The sequence below is a fragment of the Acomys minous genome (genome assembly GCF_964271855.1).
Source record: "Acomys minous genome assembly, chromosome: 15".
In the NCBI taxonomy this organism is placed as follows: Eukaryota; Metazoa; Chordata; class Mammalia; order Rodentia; family Muridae; genus Acomys; species Acomys minous.
The window spans coordinates 75,189,307-75,207,771 of NC_140497.1; the positions used below are offsets into that span (position 1 = coordinate 75,189,307).

General features: G+C 45.3%; 1 protein-coding gene across 10 annotated transcripts; it reads right to left on the reverse strand.

The window, feature by feature from the left end:
- LOC311584457 (PRAME family member 12-like) lies at positions 1 to 6,325 on the reverse strand. Of its 10 annotated transcripts, none has more exons than XM_084758818.1 (6): positions 6,228 to 6,325; positions 4,456 to 4,769; positions 3,390 to 3,986; positions 2,397 to 2,797; positions 899 to 1,036; positions 1 to 272 (listed from the first exon to the last, which is right to left on the reverse strand). In XM_084758818.1, the coding sequence occupies exons 2-5, from the start codon at positions 4,740 to 4,742 to the stop codon at positions 921 to 923; spliced, it is 1,401 nt and encodes a 466-aa protein (XP_084614944.1). In that variant the 5' UTR covers positions 4,743 to 4,769; positions 6,228 to 6,325; the 3' UTR covers positions 1 to 272; positions 899 to 920. The 10 variants fall into 10 exon arrangements, with proteins under 10 accessions (XP_084614944.1, XP_084614941.1, XP_084614948.1 ...); XM_084758815.1 differs by having other exon boundaries at positions 899 to 1,055; positions 2,234 to 2,797; XM_084758822.1 differs by lacking the exon at positions 899 to 1,036 and having other exon boundaries at positions 2,521 to 2,797.
- Between the last annotated feature and the right edge of the window lie 12,140 nt (positions 6,326 to 18,465).

Below are 18,465 nucleotides of genomic sequence, written 5' to 3' on the forward strand. Positions count from 1 at the left end.
AGCAATAAAAAATTGCTTTATTGATGTCATTCTATACAGAAAATGGGGCATACAATGGTTAGGACTAAGGAGGCTTTTTGTTTGTTTTTTGTTTTTTATTTGTTTGTTTTGTTTTGCTTTGTTCTTGTCTTTCGAGACAGGGTTTCTCTGTGTTAGCCTTGGCTGTCCTGGATTCATTTTGAAGACCAGGCTCGCCTCGAACTCACATCAATCCACCTGCCTCTGCCTCCCGAGTGCTGGGATTATAGGCGTGCGCCACCACCGCCCGGCTCCTAGGGAGATTGTTTTAAAAAAAGAAATTAATACAGAGACCACAACTGAAGACTTAAAATACAGTTCTTTGGTAAAAATTAAGTGTTTTATGCAGCAGAGGGACTTATGTATTATTGGGACACATTTAATATACTGCAGCTACTTCATAGAGTTTTAAAGTCCAAAGAAATAGGGCCCTATAAACATGTGGCATGCAGGCTGGATAAAGTAGTTGATGGTGGCGACCTCACTGAGGTGAGAGAAAAGGATCAAGAGTTCCGTGCCTGGCTGCAGTATATGACTCTGTTAAATAAAAAGAAAAAAACTGTAAACCGTGTTCGCTTTGCCTTCTCTTTCCCTTCAGTTACCTCTGACGGGTCCATGGTGACGTGTGGCCCGAGTGGCCTGGATGCTAACTGTCTGTCATCCATCAAAACCTCCATCACAAAGGTGCGTCTATGTTTCTCGCTTTAGTTTAAAATTTTTCGTGCACATCACTGAACAGCCACACGAGAGGGTTGTAACTGATGCCCAGGCAACAGACATAAATGAAAGAAGGGGCGGGAGTGCAAACTTGTATGACCACTTTGGAAAACAACCTGGGGCTTTCTCAGAAAACTGGAAATAGTTCTACCTCAAGACCCACCTATAGAGGCTGGAGAGATGGCTCAGAGGTTAAGAGCACAGGCTATTCTTCCAGAGGTCCAGGGTTCAATTCCCAGCAACCACATGGTGGCTCGCAACCACCTATAATGAGGTCTGGTGTTCTCTTCTGGCCTGCTGGCTTACATACAGGAAGAATACTGTATAAATAATAAAATAAATGTATTTTAAAAAAGAAACCATTCTTTCAAAAAAAAAAAAACATCTATTTTTATAGAGCCGGCTGTGGTGGCACTGGGATAAAGATACATAAAGACTGTTCAGCCAGTGCCTTGTCCAAGCTGAGAACCACCCCCTTGGGAGAAAGCCAACCCCTGATACTGTTAAGGATACTCTTCAATGCTTGCAGATGGGAGCCTAGAACAGCTGTCCTCTGGGTGGCTTCACCCGGCTGTAGATAGAAACAGATGCTGAGACTCACAGCCAAACGTTTGGTCGGGCGCAGAGATCCTTGCAGAAGAGTGGGGGAAAGGATAGAAGAACCCAGAGGAGACAGGAGCTCTACAGTAAGGATCAACAGAGCCAACTAACCTGGACCCAGGGTAGAGAGGGAGGGTAGGACTGGGAGCAGAGGAGGGAGAGGGCTATGACCAGGATGTAAAGTGAGTTAAAAAACCAAACAAACCTTAGCTGGGTAGTGGTGGCGCATACCTTTAATCCCAGCACTTGGGAGGCAAAGGCAGGCAGATCTCTGTGAGTTTGAGGCCAGCCTGGTCTACAAAGTGAGTCCAGGGCAGCCAAGGCTAACACAGAGAGACACTGTCTCGAAAAACAAAACAAAAAACTCTCATTTTATGAATGCCAATTTGACCTGGATACCAGTCGCTTCTCATCCCTGGGGACATTGACCTCTCCTGGACCCAGCAGTGAGGATGATAACAGATAAAGACCCGAGGGGGAGCATGCAGATTTGCAGGTGGTTATCCTATCCTGACAGAAGCCACTTGTAAATGTACATTTGTCTTCCTGACTCTACAAGACTGCAGAGGCCTGCCAGCAAAATCAAATGTTACTTGAGAAGGGAGTTAGGATTAGGGGTGGGGGTGGGGGGGAAAGGCAGAGATGAGAAATGAATTCCTGAGGAGAGAGAAGAAAACAGACAAGAGATTGATTTGGGGGGACCGTTTGTCGATACTGCAGCCCTGACATTATTGGTAAGAGCATATGTAAACACTTCTCAGGCATAGGAACAAGGTCAAAAATCGTTCTCAGCGAGCAATGCTTGACACTTCCTCAAGTTGTCTCAAGGACCTTCCTCCTAGAGTCTGTGCCAAGCCTTCCATTTCTTCAGATCCAGAAGTCATGTTACCCTACTTACTGAAAGCAAGAACAGAGTCTGAACTCTAGGTCATAGACACAGCGCTGACCGCATGTTTTGCAGATGTATGCAGCAAAGGAAATGCTCTTGGGCTCCCTTGTGGCCCAGAGTGTATCCATGAGCACAGGACAAAATAGGGCAAATCCATCTATGGAGACATTACCCAGTTCATCGTAGCACTCCAGAGGGGCCGGGTATCGCTCCTCATTCATCTTGCTCCAGTTGGCCGAGTGCTGAAAAAGGTCTATCAGGATGGGCACGGAGAAGTCATTGTCACAGAAACTGACCTTGGTGAGCTGGTAGCACTGGCCGAGGGCAGGAATAAGGGCAGTGAGTTGAGGGTCTGTCATCCTACAACCCTTCAAGTCCAGGGACTGCAAAGTGCCTGCCACCTTCTTTAGGAAAACTCCGAAAGGTACAACATCCAAATCCAGTAAGACCACACCACGCATGTCCAGATGTTTTAGCTGAAAGAGCTTCTGACACTGTGAGAGACCATCTAAGTCTGACTGTGAGATTTGGTGGTCAGTGATGGAGAGGGTCTTCAAGGGTATCATCAGGCACCTAGGGACAGACAAGGCTGTTAGTTGTGGCAAATGCTGTTGGCGAGTGTGGGGTGGGATTTACCCAGAGGTAGAAGGAACCAGGTGCCCCATGGGTCAGTTTGACCAAATGATCAAGGGCGTTATCTAAGATGCTCCCTTTGAAATCTGCTCTGTCAAGTCAAGTCCACAACTCATCTCCTGGCCTCACTCTCAAGCAGAAAACCAGCTCAGCCCATAAGCACAGAAAACACACAGGAGAGGTGTGTGAGAGTCCTGAGAGGATCTAACGACATTTCCTTTGGGCTCAATGAACTCTGGGTTCCATCATAGCCTCTGTGCAGTCACTTTTTGATTGATTGGGCACAATTCCAAGAATCACAACCCATCCTTAGCACATCTGACTTACCCTCCATCGCACCTAAGCCCTCCCCTTTCATGAGTGGGCATTTGAGACCGTGATTCACTACACATGGAAACAGGAGTAAGTTTATAGTCGCCTGGGTCCTACATGTTAGTTCCCAGTGACTGGCAGGCACCATGCACTACTAATCCTTAAAGTAAAGGGGAAAGGCTTGCTCTGGTCGCTGACCCAGCTCCCCATCCTTGCTTACCTGAGGAGCTGATACGTGTGGCCTCTGAGAAAGCACATGCCCCTCATGGAGAGATGCTGGAGACAGTTGAATCTGGAGAACTGAGAGACGAACTTGTAAACACCTTCTCCTTTGCTGTCTCTTGTCCTGTTGCCAAACTTGATGGAGTTCCTGTAGGTGGTTGCCAGAGAGAGCCTGCGAAGATTTCTCATCTGGCCTAAGCAGGGGGCAAGCTGCGCCAGCTTTAACACATTCCAACTGACCATGTTCAATTCCAGTTCCTCGACGTGGTCTGCCTGGAAAACACTCAAGATCTCGATGATGCCGTGGACAGGCAGACACCAGATCTTCATCTTCCTGCAGCAGAGCTGGAGGAAGCCCTTTCTCTCCCGAGCCCACTGCAAGAGGCACTCTTGCTCTTCATTCAGGTGAAACCTGAGCCAAAGGTCGGCCACCACCTTCAGATGCCTCCTCTGCGCATGTCGGTGAGAGCCCTTTGCCACTTGCTTCGCCTCATCCACGCTCTCTGCTGAGCAGTCACCATCCTCTGCCCCAGCCCAGATGCTCCAGAAGTTATGGTGCTCCTTCCTCAGGTTCAGAACCTGAAGTTTTCCCCTCCTGTGGGTAAAGCATGTGAAGTGTCAGCTACATGACCAGACCCAATGCTGAGGCAGCTTTTACTACACGTCTCTAAACTCTGCTCGTCCCCCTGCCCAGGTGTGTGTTTTTTCAGCACTGAGGGTCCAGCCTACACTCACGCATGCTATGGAACCTTTCCCTGAGCGCCATGTGTAGGCCTGACTACGTCCTTCCCCTAACTTGCTCTCTGTTTTTCCTTAGTCCTGTATTTAGTGGTCATGGGAACTCCAGGCGGCTCACTCCACTGGGCTTCTGCATCTGCTCTGAGGTCCAGTCCACAGTCAATGTCCTTAGTACAAGCCAAGACTGGCTGTCAAGGCCTCTGCATCCTGCCTGATGATTCCACCGGAAGCCTCCCATGCACGGGTGAAGAAGCCATTCTCCTCGACCCCACAGGCTCTTCCCTGTACTGCAGAGCTCCGTCCTACAGTTCTGGCTTACTGCTTACCTGGGCTGAAACCTTCTTTTCAGCTGCATGTCTACTCCTGCCAGCACTGCCTGGAAGGTTTCCAAGTCAGGGGTCTTCATCAATGCCCCCACAGGGAGGCAGGGGAAAGGCCAGGCTGCCACGATTGCTGTCGTGATCTTAGTGTGTCTGCCAGTGAAGGCCTCCTTGAACAGTGCTGGGAAGAGCTCCACAGGCAGGTTCTCCACATCGGAAATGGCCAAGGCCTCGTCTCTCAGCAGAGCCTGCCTTGCTAGCGTCAGGAGTCTGGGTGGGGTCTGAACACTCATCCTGTAAGGTCTTCCGTCAGAAGGTGCCTGGGGAAGTATTCAGGGAAGAATACATTGTCCCCCTACATGGTGGCGCACGCCTGTAATCCCAGCTTTCAGGAAGACAGAGGCAGGCAGATCTCTGTGAGTTCAAGGCTAGACTGCTCTACAAAGTGAGTTCAGGATACCCAAGGCTACACAGAGAAATCCTGTCTCAAAAAGCAAAACAAAAAATTATATATATATATATATGTGTGTGTGTGTGAGTGTACGTACGTACGTATGTATGTATATACATACATATACATATGTGTACACACACATACACACATATGTATATAGTCAAGATAAAGTGGAAAACTTCCTCACAGCCGGGCGGTGGTGGCGCACGCCTTTAATCCCAGCACTTGGGAGGCAGAGGCAGGTGGATCGCTGTGAGTTCAAGGCCAGTCTGGTCTACAAAGTGAGTCCAGGACAGTCAGGGCTACACAGAGAGACCCTGTCTTGGAAAAACGAAACAAAACAACAACAAAAAAGAAAACAAAAAGGAAAAAAAGGAAAAGAACAAAGAAAGAAAACTTCCTCACCATCACCGGAAGCACTCCAATCAGAGTTACTGCTCTGGCAATGGCGGAGACGGCAACTTAAGTCAATGTCCTCAAAGGTCGTCTCAAAGCCAAACTCCCTCACTGGCATCATGGGAACTCCTCTATCACCCAAATGAGAACATGATTTACAGGTCCAAACACCTTCTGTTTCCTCAAAAATAAAGCCGGGCGTGGTGGCGCACGCCTTTAATCCCAGCACTCGGGAGGCAGAGGCAGGTGGATCTCTGTGAGTTCAAGGCGGCCTGGTCTACAAAAGCGAGTCCAGGACATCCAAGGCTACACAGAGAAACCCTGTCTCAAAATTTAAAAAAAAATTTAAAAAAAAATTAAAAAGACAGCAGAAGTTTCCTGGGTCACATAAGCGGACCATATCCAAAAATTAAAGCTATTTATAAAGGATGTAAGTCGAAGCCTAAGTCGAGATATTTGAGTAACTCAGAACTGCAATCGCATTGATTTGAGTCTGAAACAGGGGAGCCACCAGGAGAGCAAAGGCTTGTGGTCCACAGGTCTACAGTGGGAGCCCTCGTCTCACAAAATCCAACAAAAGCGATCACGGGGATGTAGCACACACAGTGTGAGGGAGCACGCTAGCAAGCTCACACCCAGGAAGCCAGCTGAGTCAGGAGCATCTTGACTTCCAGGCCACCCAGAGCCATGTGGCCAGTTCTAGGGACCATGACCGACACAGGAAGCCCCATGTTAAACCATCACAACCGCAATGAAGCCAACCTGCCACCTCAGACACTGGAGATGAAGGTAAAAGTTCATGTGCAACTAAGCCCAGTGTCTTCAACGTGTTCATCTGAAGAGACAGAAATCACAATATCTGGTCCCATTTTGGGGTCTAAAGGTCTCTACATCTGACTGTATGATCCAAGGGAAACCGGTTACTTACCAGGTCTGAGCACTGTCGATAGGTCTCTGGATCTCAGCAGAACCAGGCAGTTCCTCCAGCTTTCCAAGTCTCTGTTTCCCTGGCTTTTATATGCCTTTCTGCCTACTCTCCCTATTGCAGCCACACTGTCTAACCACAAGCTGGAATTTGATTGGGCAGTTCAATCTCCACCCTTTTAATTCTTTGTGGAACATTCCATCATTTCATTGGTTGAATAAGAACTCCTAGGGAGAATTTCCTCCACTCCACCTCCCCAAAAGGTCTTGAGTAAATATAAACATTCCGCTTGTTAATTAGGTAATTCCGCTTGTTAATTAGGTTACACGACACTGAGTTTGTTGATTTGTCCTTTGCTTATTTCTAACTTAGTTACGGATTTGTTACAGGGACTGGGTCTTGCTCTGGAGCTAAGGTTGTTTGAGAACTCTAACTTATAGCAATCCTCCTGCCTCTGCATCCTTTTTCCTGCTACGATCGCTGCCGTGAATGAGTAACCATGCCTGGCTGAATTTTAGGCATGTGACCCAAGTCAAGTCAGACCGAGTTTGAATCAGCGCAAGATATTATCTGATGCTGCTTCTTTGTTGTTGTTTTTTGTTTTGTTTTGTTTTTTTGGAGACAGGATTTCTCTGTGTAGCCTTGGCTGTACAGGACTTGCATTGTAGACCAGACTGGCCTCGAACTCACAGGGGTCCACCTGCCTCTGCCTCCAGAGTGCGGAGATTAAAGGCGTGTGCCACCACTGCCCAGCTCTGATGCTGTTAATAAGCATAAATAATTCAGAGATATTATTGTCATTGGACTTTGGGACAAACACCTCATCAGAGTCAGGAATGTGTTCTGGAGCTCAAGGCCTGAACCTGATACTCTGTAAACTGCAGCAGCAGCTGCTCAAGAGGTTGAGGCAGGAGGATGGCTTGGTTGCATTAGTCTTGTGGCCAGGGTGTTGGGGATGGACTCAGTTGATAGGGAGCTACCCGGCATGCACACTCCTTGTAGCAGACATTGGAGGCATGCCTGTACTCTCAGAAGTCAAGAGTTGGAGGCAGGCAGATCTCTGTGAGTTCAAGGCCAGCATGGTCTACAGGACAGCCAGAGCTACACAGAGAAAATCTGTCTCAAAAAACAAAAACAAAAAAAAAACAATGAGGCTGGGCGGTGGTAATCCCAGCACTCAGGAGGTAGAGGTTGGCTGATCACTGTAAGTCCAAGACCAGCCTGGTCTACAAAGTAAGTCCAAGACATCCAAGGCTACACAAAGAAGCTCTGTCTCCGAAAAACAAACAAAAACTGGGAAGAGTCAGGAGACAGGAAGATCAGCTCAAGGTCACCTTCAGCCATCTTGTAAACTGAAGCACAGCCTGAGTCATGTCAAACCTGCTTCCAAAATGGAGGAAAACAAAACAGAATAAAGGAGGCTCTGAGGGCGACACTGCCCTTGGCTCCCTGGAAAACAGACAGTGCTCCAGAAGAGTCAGCCCAGCATACTTGCTCAAGGAGATGCAATCTAGAGTGGGCCCTGAGCTGGAGGTGTGGCCTCAGCAGCAAAGAGCACCTGCTAATCTTCCATTCACAGCACCTGCATGGTGGCTAGAAATGATCTGCAAGTCCAGTGCCCAGAGATTGGAAACCTGCTTCTGACCCAGGTAAAACACCTAGAATAAACCTTAAAAAAAGAAAAAAAAAAAAAGAAAAGAAAAAAAAAGATGGCATATGTACCAGGAATGGTGGCACACACATTCAGTCCCTGCACTCAGGAGGCAGAGGCAGGCAGGCGGGTTTTGGTGAGTTCAGTGGCAGCCTGATCTAAGTAGCTAATTCCAAACCAGTCAAACATATGCAGTGAGGAGCTGTTTTACAATTAAAGAAAGGTGTGGTGGCTCACTCCTTTAATTCCAGCCTTGAAGCACAAGCAGGCAGGCAGATCTCTGAGTTGAGGCCAGGCTGGTCCCAGGACAGGTTCCCTGTCTGGGAAACAAACAAACAAACAAACAAACAAACAGCTGATTTATCTGGGTATGCTGGCACACACCTTTTATCCCATCACTAGATAAATCTCTGACTTTGACAACAGCCTGGTCTACAGTGTAAGTTCCAGGCAGCCAGGGATACCAAGAGAAACCCTGTCTGGATTCTTTTTTTCTAGACAGGGTTTCTCTCCTTTAATTGAGCCCTGGCTGTTCTGAACTCAATTTGTAGACTAGGCTGGCTATAGAGATCTGCCTGTTTCTGCCTCCCTGCATGCTGGGATTACAGGTGTGCGCCACCATGCCAGGCTTTAAAAAAAAAAAAACTGTGTAAAGAAAAAGATAAAAGAGGCTTATTAGCCAAGGAGCCTGGCTTCAATAATGTGACCCACTGTGCACAAAGAGAGAAACTGCTTCCGGTTCTAGCCCTCCACCTCCTCATGTACTCTCTGCTGACAGCACAGTGTCGCAAGTCGAGGGCAGGAAGAGCCTCAAGGAGACAAGCATTGAGATTTTACAGGTGCGTTATTAGTCACACACTCATTCACACTTCAGTCAGACATCCCAATACCTGTCCTAGTCTGCTGAGTACAGCTGTGGCCTGGTTGATGGCTTCACAGGTGATGCTCACGATCTGTCCCGGTGGGCTGAGGGGTCCACAGCAGGCTTCCTTCTCTAGGTCTGGGCCCCGGTCTGGTCTGGTCTGGTCTGGTCTTCGACTGATCTTTGGACTTGGGGACATGTGTCCAACTTGATGAGCACAGTGGTGTGGTCTTAGTTGCTAACCATCACGGCCAGCCTGACGTGGTCTTGTACTCAGCTTATGTACCCTATCTGTGTTGGGGGGGGGGTTGTACCCCCTCTTAACCAATCAGGAATTGGCTTTTGTCACTCATTTTACATCATGCTTACCGTTATGTTCAGCTGGACAACTTACGCATTTCTTATCACAGCAAGCACACCGTTTCCCATTTCACTACCAACACATGTCCTTTTCCTATACTTTCTCCTCTTTGTTTCACATGCTCCCTGCACTCCATCCCCTGAGCCCCGAGCCGGCTAAGGCTGGGTTGGAGGTTCACCAGGCCTTGCAGGACAGGGATTAACAATTGCAAGCTTCCTCATTCTTCCATGTAACTCTCTCCAGGTTACATAAGCATTAAGTTGGAATATGCATTCTTTAATAAAGGGTTTTTGTAATGTCCTCGCAGCAAAAGATTGTAAGGTTTTACAGTCCTAAGGGCCGTGGGGAGCTGTTCTAGCATACCTGTCCCCTTCCACTAAGGCAAAGGAAGTGTCAGGCGCATGCATCCACAGGGAAAAATATAAATCATATTGAAAATGAGATCCTTTTATCTATAAATATAGCTAATTAGGAGGAGATACATGCTCTAGCTTGGACAAATGGTATTCTATATAGTGAGCGCTGAGAGTTGAGAGGTCCATGAAAGACAGGTGGTGGCTTAGTTCCCCCAGAAGATCCTCATCCTTAGGGCCTTTCAAATGGCACATTGCATGTTTAGAGGCACAAAATATACAAGTAACTAGAGTCACACCGTCTATTTCTACATACGCTAGCGAATATATCATTAAGTCCACTACATTGTTTAATAAAGCACTTACAGAAGAAACTTCGAGCAACATGTGTGGTACCCAGGTCACATTCACGTCCTGAGTCACAGCCTCTTGATCTCCTGTTTGAGACTTTTACTCAAGGAATCCTTCCCATACTTTCTGCAAATAATCAGAAAAAAAATCTTTTAATTTTTTTTAATTTTTATTTTTTAAAAAAGATTTATTTATTATTTATACAGCGTTCTGCCCACATGTCTGCTGTAGGCCAGAAAAGGGTACCAAATCTCACTATAGGTGGTTGTGAGCCACCGTCTGGTTGCTGGGATTTGAACTCAGGACCTTTAGGAAGAACACAGGGTACTCTTAACCTCTGAGCCATCTCTCTAAGCCCCAGAAAAAAAATCTTTTAAAAAATAACACAAATATAATAAAATAAATGAAAAAACAAACAAACAAACCCCAAAAGCATTCTTTCAACCAATGCCACTATGAATAGATTGGTGTACATACAAAATTGGATCTAGCTGGTCTACCTTAGGGTATCCCAATTGGGGCATTTGGTTTTTCTGATTCCAATCTTTATGTATTTAAGTGTTGGGTTCTAACAGTCCTACAAGACTATTAAATCTTCATTTGCCCCTCTGAGGATGGAGTCCTGAGCGAGGATGGTATGATGGATGTCCTGTAGTTGTTCTTCCCTATGTGTGGCTATGCTCAGGATTTCCCGTGTCCTCTGGATAAAGTTTGTACAGCGATCATCTTCTAATTCAAAGTCAAACATGCTATCTGATGTGAAGTAGTGTTTTTGTTCTATAGCTAATGTTGTCATTATGGTGATATTACTAGCTATGGCTTGGGAGCAGTTGCCCAAAACTTTTTTTAGTGATATTAAAGTAGATGGAGGTTGTGTAGAAATATTTCTCCTTTATTTAGGTAACTGCACTGAATCATGGTTTGTGGTCTAGAGGTGCAAACGAGGAAGTTGTAGTTACCCAAGTCCAAAACTATGTCAGCAGAGCATGATTCGGCCAATGTGGTGCGTGTCAACTTCATGTCAAGGATGTGTGGCTACAGATAGGTGTTAAATCCAAGTTTAAGAGTCTGGGGGCTGGAGAGATGGCTCAGAGGTTAAGAGCACTGACTGCTCTTCCAAAGGTCATGAGTTCAATTCCCAGCAACCACATGTTGGCTCACAACCATCTATAACAAGATCTGTATCCATAATAAATAAATAAATCTTTAAAAAAAAAAAAGAAAAGAAAGGAAAAACCAAGTTTAAGAGTCTGATCCGGGGGCTGGAGAGATGGCTCAGAGGTTAAGAGCACCGTCTGCTCTTCCAAAGGTCCCAAGTTCAATTCCCAGCAACCACACGGTGGGTCACCACCATCTGTAATGAGATCTGGTGCCTTCTTGTGGCGAGCAGGTGCACATAAGGGCAGAATAGTGTCTAAATAATTCTGATGGCTGGGTGTGGTGGCGCATGCCTTTAATCCCAGCACTCGGGAGGCAGAGGCAGGTGGATCGCTATGAGTTCGAGGCCAGCCTGGTCTACAAAGCGAGTCCAGGACAGCCCAGGCTACACAGGGAAACCCTGTCTCAAAAAAAAAAAAAAGAGTCTGATTCACTGAAATATATGCATGGGAATTAGTGGTGTTTATATCTGCCCACAAGAAGTGATCATGGGTTTTATATATTCAACAACCAATACCATTGCTTTAGCATGGTATACTGTATATGTGTTGTCAAGGAAAGCTTGAACTAAATGTAATTCACATATGCCTTCTGCACAATATGATCCTTTTTCAGAGTCCAGTATAGTCTGAAATTCTGGGGTTCTTTGGCCTAATCCTGTAGTAAATAGTGGTAATTCTATTTCCAAGCTAGCCAAATTATTCCTGTACATCTGACACATAATCAAATTGTGATTTGAAGTAATTAAATTTAAAGTCTTGTTGTATTCCTGGTGATAAGTTTTTTTTGAAATATGTCCAATTCTGTATGTATGGTATTAACTGACTTGCAAGGAATCCAGTGTCCTCAAGAAGGCTGCACGCAGGGCCTGAGCTGTTGAAGTTGATAGAGTTTGCAAATGGCAGATTTCAGCCTTCATTGGTACAAGCACAGCAGCTGGGGCTCCTGCACCAACAAGGCCTCCTAAAAGTGTTCCTGCCGTGAAGGTTCCAAGCGCTAAGAACTGCAAGGGTTTTCTGCCAACTTCTCTTGATGAGGAATATTGAAATGCAGAGTCATAGTAATCATTATTCCAATAGGATCTTGGTGGTTTAAAGGCCTGAAAAACCAAGGTAAGCTGAATTTTCCTCAGTCTAGCTGTGAGTACTAGACTAACTGGTAAGGTCATGTCTGGTACCATAAATGGTGCTGACTTTAGGGTTGGTTTGCCCCAGGGAGGATTTAACCATCCCGTGGGATAGTTGGCCATCATGAACCTGTTTGTATGGTTCTGGCCTTCATGTGGCCCTAGTAGGGAATCTCCATCCACCAGACACGGGTCAATTGAGTGAGCTGATTTCTTGTAGTCAGTTCTAGACATGGGTAAATATAATATTTGGTCCCATGTGCCTCTAGCTATGCCCATCACATCAGCCTTAGGCTCATGAGCTGTCTAATCAGACACTACCCAGTCTTTATATTGTGGATTTGGTAGCAAGTAGGAAAAATAATAAGGCAAATTAGTATGGTGGATAGTATGGGCATTATTTTGTTTGATAGACAATTTCTTCCACCAATATATGTGTCTGTTAGACAGGTCTGGGATTTTATATTGAACCTTAATAGACTGTAGTCCACTTGGTCAAGCTAGTGTCGATAGGACATGGGACTGTAATATTAGTTTAACGTATGTAACCTTAAGCCATCCAGTAAAGTTGAATGCTGGTATAGCGTAGGTTGGGACTGTTCCCCTCAATTTGTTAGTGCCAAACACAGGGAATGTGATATATTTTTCAGGCATGATCTTGGTCCCAAAGATTGCATGCGTAGCCCATCGTATGGTAATGTCTAATGTGTTAGTATCAAGTATAGTGTCACAGATTGGCATAATGTTGATAATTGTGCACACATCGTCAGGTTATGTTGTACACCAGTTATGTTATGAACAACATCAATGTGTTGATATAGGCTGAAGTAGTCCATAGTCTGGGTAAAAGGAGGTGTCCTGACTGTTTGTATCAATGGTTTATATCCTAGTTGGCGTCTGGCTCCTGTCTTCCTCACATTACGTGATAGGCCCTCAACACTGAGAGGCCTATGGTACATAGGTTATTAAAGAAAATGGGAATTCTTGTGTAGTTAAAAATTCAAGTGTCTGAGACTCTGGAAACCTCAGTCACCTTAGCTACAGCTGACATATTTCGATCCTCAGGCTGTAATCCAATGTACGCTGTGCCAATTAAAGTATCTGAAACATTTCAAAACATGGGACCCCCTAGGGATGGGGTTGAATCCTTCGAGGGAATCAGAACTGGGTTTAAGGGCCTGGAGATGCAATTCCATGCCAAACTAAACCAAGTCCTGCCTGTTTGTGCGTACAACGCAACTAGAAAGCTGTTATGTGCCTTGGTCTGGTATGCGCACTAAATCTGGGCTTTTGTTGTTGTTATGTTTTTTAACTTAAATTGGTCTGCCATGTTGTGGTACTATATCTGTAAGGACTAAATATCTGTAATGTTAAATACCCAATGCTAAGATATGCAACCATTCATTGAAAGAAGGAAAGGGTTTGGTTATTACTCCGGTAAACTCATTGATATATGGGTAATAGGTCAAAATACCATACCAGGGTAAATTTGGGAATTCAGAAACACATAGCCGATTAGTTGCATTAAAAGTACCATTAAGAAATTTGGGCTGGGGGAGGCCCAGTGGCACTCAGGGGAAGGATAGCAGGTTACCAAGAAGAGACTTAATACCCTATGAGCATATAGAGGGGGAGGAGGTCCCCCTCAGTCACAGTCATAGGGGAGGGGAATAGGGTGAAAGCAGGAGGGAGGGAGGAATGGGAGGATACAAGGGATGGGATAACAACTGAGATGTAATATGAATGAATTAATAAAAAAATAAATAAAAAAAAGAAGTGTGGGGCTGGGGGGAGGGCTTAGTGGTGACATGCACCGTCTGCTCCTCCAGAGGTCCTGAGTTCAATTCCCAGCAACCACGTGGTGGCTCACAACCATCTGTAATGTAATCTGATGTCCTCTTCTGGCCTGCAGGTGTATATGCAGGCAGAGCACTATATGCATAATAATATATTTTTTAAGTGTTTAAAGAAAGAAATTTGTCAGCCAGGCATGTTGGCGCACACCTTTAATCCCAGCACTTGGGAGGCAGTGGCAGATGGATCGCTGTGAGTTCAAGGCTAGCCTGATCTACAAAGCAAGTCCAGGACAGCCAAGGCTACACAAAGAAACCCTGTCTCGGAAAAAAGAAAAAAAAGAAAAGAAAGAAATTTGTCAAAGCCGGGTGGTGGCGGCACATGCCTTTAATCCCAGCACTGGGGAGGCAAAGGCAGGTGAATCTCTGTGAGTTCTGAGGCTGGCCTGGTCTACAGAGAGTCCAGGAAAGCCAAAGCTACACAGAGAAACCTTGTCTTGAAAAACCAAATAAATAAATAAAATAAAAAAATTAATTTGTCAAAATTTGATTGTAAATCTATGGGGCATCTGTTTCCCCCAAGGCTTGGGTAATGGTGGTATACCTTTTACAATCGCCAAGGGTGTTTTGAAACCAGGCCATGATGTCCAATTCATGGATTTGCATGAGTTAATAGTTGTTCTGGATGTTTGTGGAATAGTAGTACTAGCAATGCTATCAACGCCATCCTCATCATAATCGTATGAGGCATCAAACTCCAGCTCTTCCACGGTGAATGAGGTTTCAGTGTATTGGTAGCCAGGTTCTTCTAACCCATCACTAAGTAGTAGTGTGGTTGGAATAATATGCATAGGCACCATCCTGCAGTAAACCCTACCACTCTGTGATTATTTTAAATATATTCACTGTCTCGATTGAAAGACTGGTCTCCTGGCTATAGTAAGGCAAGTGAAGTCAATTAATATCAGTACTGTGAGCATTATGGGCTACCCTTAACAGAAAGATGTAGATGTTCTATCCAATACGGAGTCCAGTTGGCTGCAGTCTGGGATGCAGCAGGCAAGTTGGCTTGGTACATCTTTCTGAAAAGGCTTGCCGTGAAACTGAGTGTGGGGAACATAGGGTACGCAATAAGGAGGATGCTGAGCACTGTGTAATAGGCAGCTTTACGCAAGGTGCACGACAGACACATTATGCAATGTCCTCCAGTTTGGATAGTTTTCAATCTTCCCTGAGTTAGCCAAATGGTGTTTCCTTGTCCTGGGGCAATTATTTCTGCCCTTTCCAGCGTTTGGTTCTTCTTGTTCCTGTGGATTCATGTATATGGTCTAATTACTGTTTTATTATCTGGCTCAGGGTAATCTAAATCTGAAGTTAATCTTAGCATTTCATCTATGGCTGATTCTCTATTTAATCTAGGTCTATTAGTAAGTTCAAAACAGGCTACCAATATTGTTTGTGCCAAATTGTCTTTGGGGGCTGTTTCTAATTCTGTTTTTAGTAGACCATTAAATCTTTCAACTGATCCTGCAGCCGTGGGATTATATGCTTTATGGAATTCCCATCGCATGTCCATCAATTTAGCAAAATCTTGGCATTGCCTGCCAGTAAAACGTGAGCCTTGATTGGATTGTATGATGTCTGGTGTGCCAAAATTGGAAATCAAATTCCATAGCATAAATATGGTTAATTTCTGAGTGGGTGCTGGTCCTGCCCTTGCTAGGCTCAGTCCAGTGCGTATATCCACTGTGGCACATGTGCATACTCCTGTAAATTTAGTAAGTGGGCCAATAAAACCCATTTGTAGTATTTTGTTGAATCCAATTCTATGTGAGCCTGTGCCCTTGTAATTGTGTGAAAATCTTTTGTTATCTCTTGGACATTCCTGGCATGTATTTACAGCTGCTTTGACCCTACCTACTCCAAATTACCTTCAAGCTCCTTTCCCTGAACCAGCTACATGTTGGTTGCATGGGTGCCAGTATGTCCTAAAAATTTATGTATGTGTAAAGTTTCTCCTGTGGTGGGTGATGGGTACCACTTCTGTTGGTGCAGTTGCATCCTTATGCCATGCTCTTTTCATCAACACTCTGTTGTCTCCCTTTGGTATACTCTGCTATTTTGCCTTCAACTTTATTGCTAGGGAAGCCAATTTGTCTACTTCATTGTTATATTTAGTCTGAGGCTCATCCTTCTTACTGATGCGCATCCACATGATACACTCTAATCCCAACTCGTTTGCCAATTGCTAATTCTTGCCAAGCTTCCTTAGACCAGATACCCTCGCCATTAATTTCCCAATCGTTTAATCTCCACTTTCCTAACCATATTGCAATTCCGTTAGCCATGCACCGTGAGTCAGTAAATAGGGCACTGGTTTGTTTCCCTTTAATGATTGTGTGGCACCTGGTAATGTGGCTGTTACTTCCGCATGTTGTGCTGAGTTTGTCTCGCCTTGGTCCAGAATGACCATTGCATCCCGTGGCCTCAGGGATGCTGCTCTCCAAACGACCACATTGCTCTTGGCGGTTGGAGAGCCATCAGCGAACCAGGCATTAACCGGTGAAGGGGAGTATTCCCCTGACCCCCCAATGCCCTATTGGTACCTGTTTCTGGGGGAGGGGTGATGTTAAGAGGTGGGGGTACGAATCCGTCCACCTGAGTCCCAGGGCATCATTGGTACCGACCGTTTTGCAGTCAGGGATAGGTCTTGAAGGAACTCAGAGAGGTACCACTTCCATTGCAATAGCGTTCCTTCCGTGGCTACGCCAGCCCGTGCTTCAGCTGGTGCCTTTTCCCCATTCTAGGATGGGCAGGGTGGAGCTGAGTACCACCAGGTTCTGTCTTAGGACGGAGTGCCAAGAGCTCAATGCTTCGTCTGTAGTCCAGACGGTCTTCTCAAACAAGGAGAACTTATTTGCTGACCGTGGGAACTTATGACAATAGAATCCAACAGGTGTCAGGGGTCCATTTTTGGTAAAGATATTCCAATTACCATATCCACTCATATATAGGATATGTATAATAACAACAACAATACCAATGTCTTCTGGTTTAAGGTAAGTGAGCTGCTTGTATTTGGAAACAAGCTGAGTAACAGTTCATAAGGTTCCCTCCTGAGGTTTATACCATAGGAAGTCAGACACTTTCTTAGTGATAGTAACAATTTTACTAAAATTTTCTTACTATTGGGGAGAATTCGTGGTAAAGCTACACGTGGTCTAGCAGTAGCAGCTAATACCCGTTTCTCTGAAATCTTTGCTTCCAATTTGGTATGGGTTGAGGTGTCGACTTTCTTTGTCCCATAAAACCCAGTCTTTGTGGGGTTTGTGGAAGCTCTTGGGATGCTCTAAGGCCTCTGCCTAAAAAAGTTTTTTTAGGCATAGTTTCTTGAGAATGGGTTTAACTTGGGTCTACCAAACTCCCTAGGGAAAGGTGTGTTAGGTTTGTCAGCTGATTGCCTTATTCATTTGTCCAAAGGGTCTTATGTTCTTTTAAAAATATTTTTTTTTTAATTTATTATGTATACAGTGCTCTGTCTGCATGTACCCTTGCATACCAGAAGAGGGCATCAGATCACATTATAAATGGCTGTGAGCCACCACGTGATTGCTGGGAATTGAACTCAGGACCTCTGGGAGAGCAACCAGTGCTCTTAACCTCTGAGCCATCTCTCCAGACCCCGGGTCTTATGTTCTTAAATCTAAATTTAGGCTTGGGTGGCTTTCTGCTCGCCTGTAAGGTAACCGCTTTTTTCATTGTTTAGTTCTCTATATTGTTTAAAAAAATGCAATGGCCTCTGCCACTGTCTGACAACCTTGAGGTTGTCATTCCCACGTGCTGGGATGCTCCATTCCCATGTGCTGGGATGCTCCATTCCCACGTGCTGGGTGGCTCTATTCCCACGTGCTGGGATGCTCCTTTGAGTATGATTTTCCTGAATTGTGCTGTCTAGGGTGAAGCTTGGGTGGCAGCTTGGTTGTAAATATATCATAACAGACCAAGCTTCCTTGCTAACTGTATTACATAGTGTAATGAACTCTATTTGCTGAGGCCTCAATTTGTGTTAAATCTAATGATGGAGTCGCATACCTCCAGGCTGCTGTGATCCAGTCTAGCAGTGGATGTGTGTTACCTTTACCAGTGTCCAGGATGTGCTCTAGAGCATCATAATTATACTTTTAATCTTTCTCTTCTAGAGATTAATTAGCATTATGGTATCTGCTCCCTTTTCCCAGAGCTTGAAGGATGTATGAAGCATCCTTCGTACCATTTTGGGCATAGTCTTGCCTGAGTTGTTGAATCTCATGAGGAGTGTATGGTCTAATCTCTATAATTTCATCTCCTCCTCCTATAAAGGGACTTCTCCTTGCGGGAGTTGTGAATTTGGAGGTGGCCACTGGCAATGATGGTGTGGGACCTTGCGTGCTGTAGGAACCCATCATTCCCTTGAAGGGCTTGCTTTCTCTCCACCTCCCTGATGTATTTAAGGCTAGCCTTTTGCTCATTAGTCTATCCTCATCTAAATCAACCACAGTCTTCATTAACATAGAGGGAATTTCTTGTTTACTGCCCCTCTCCACCAT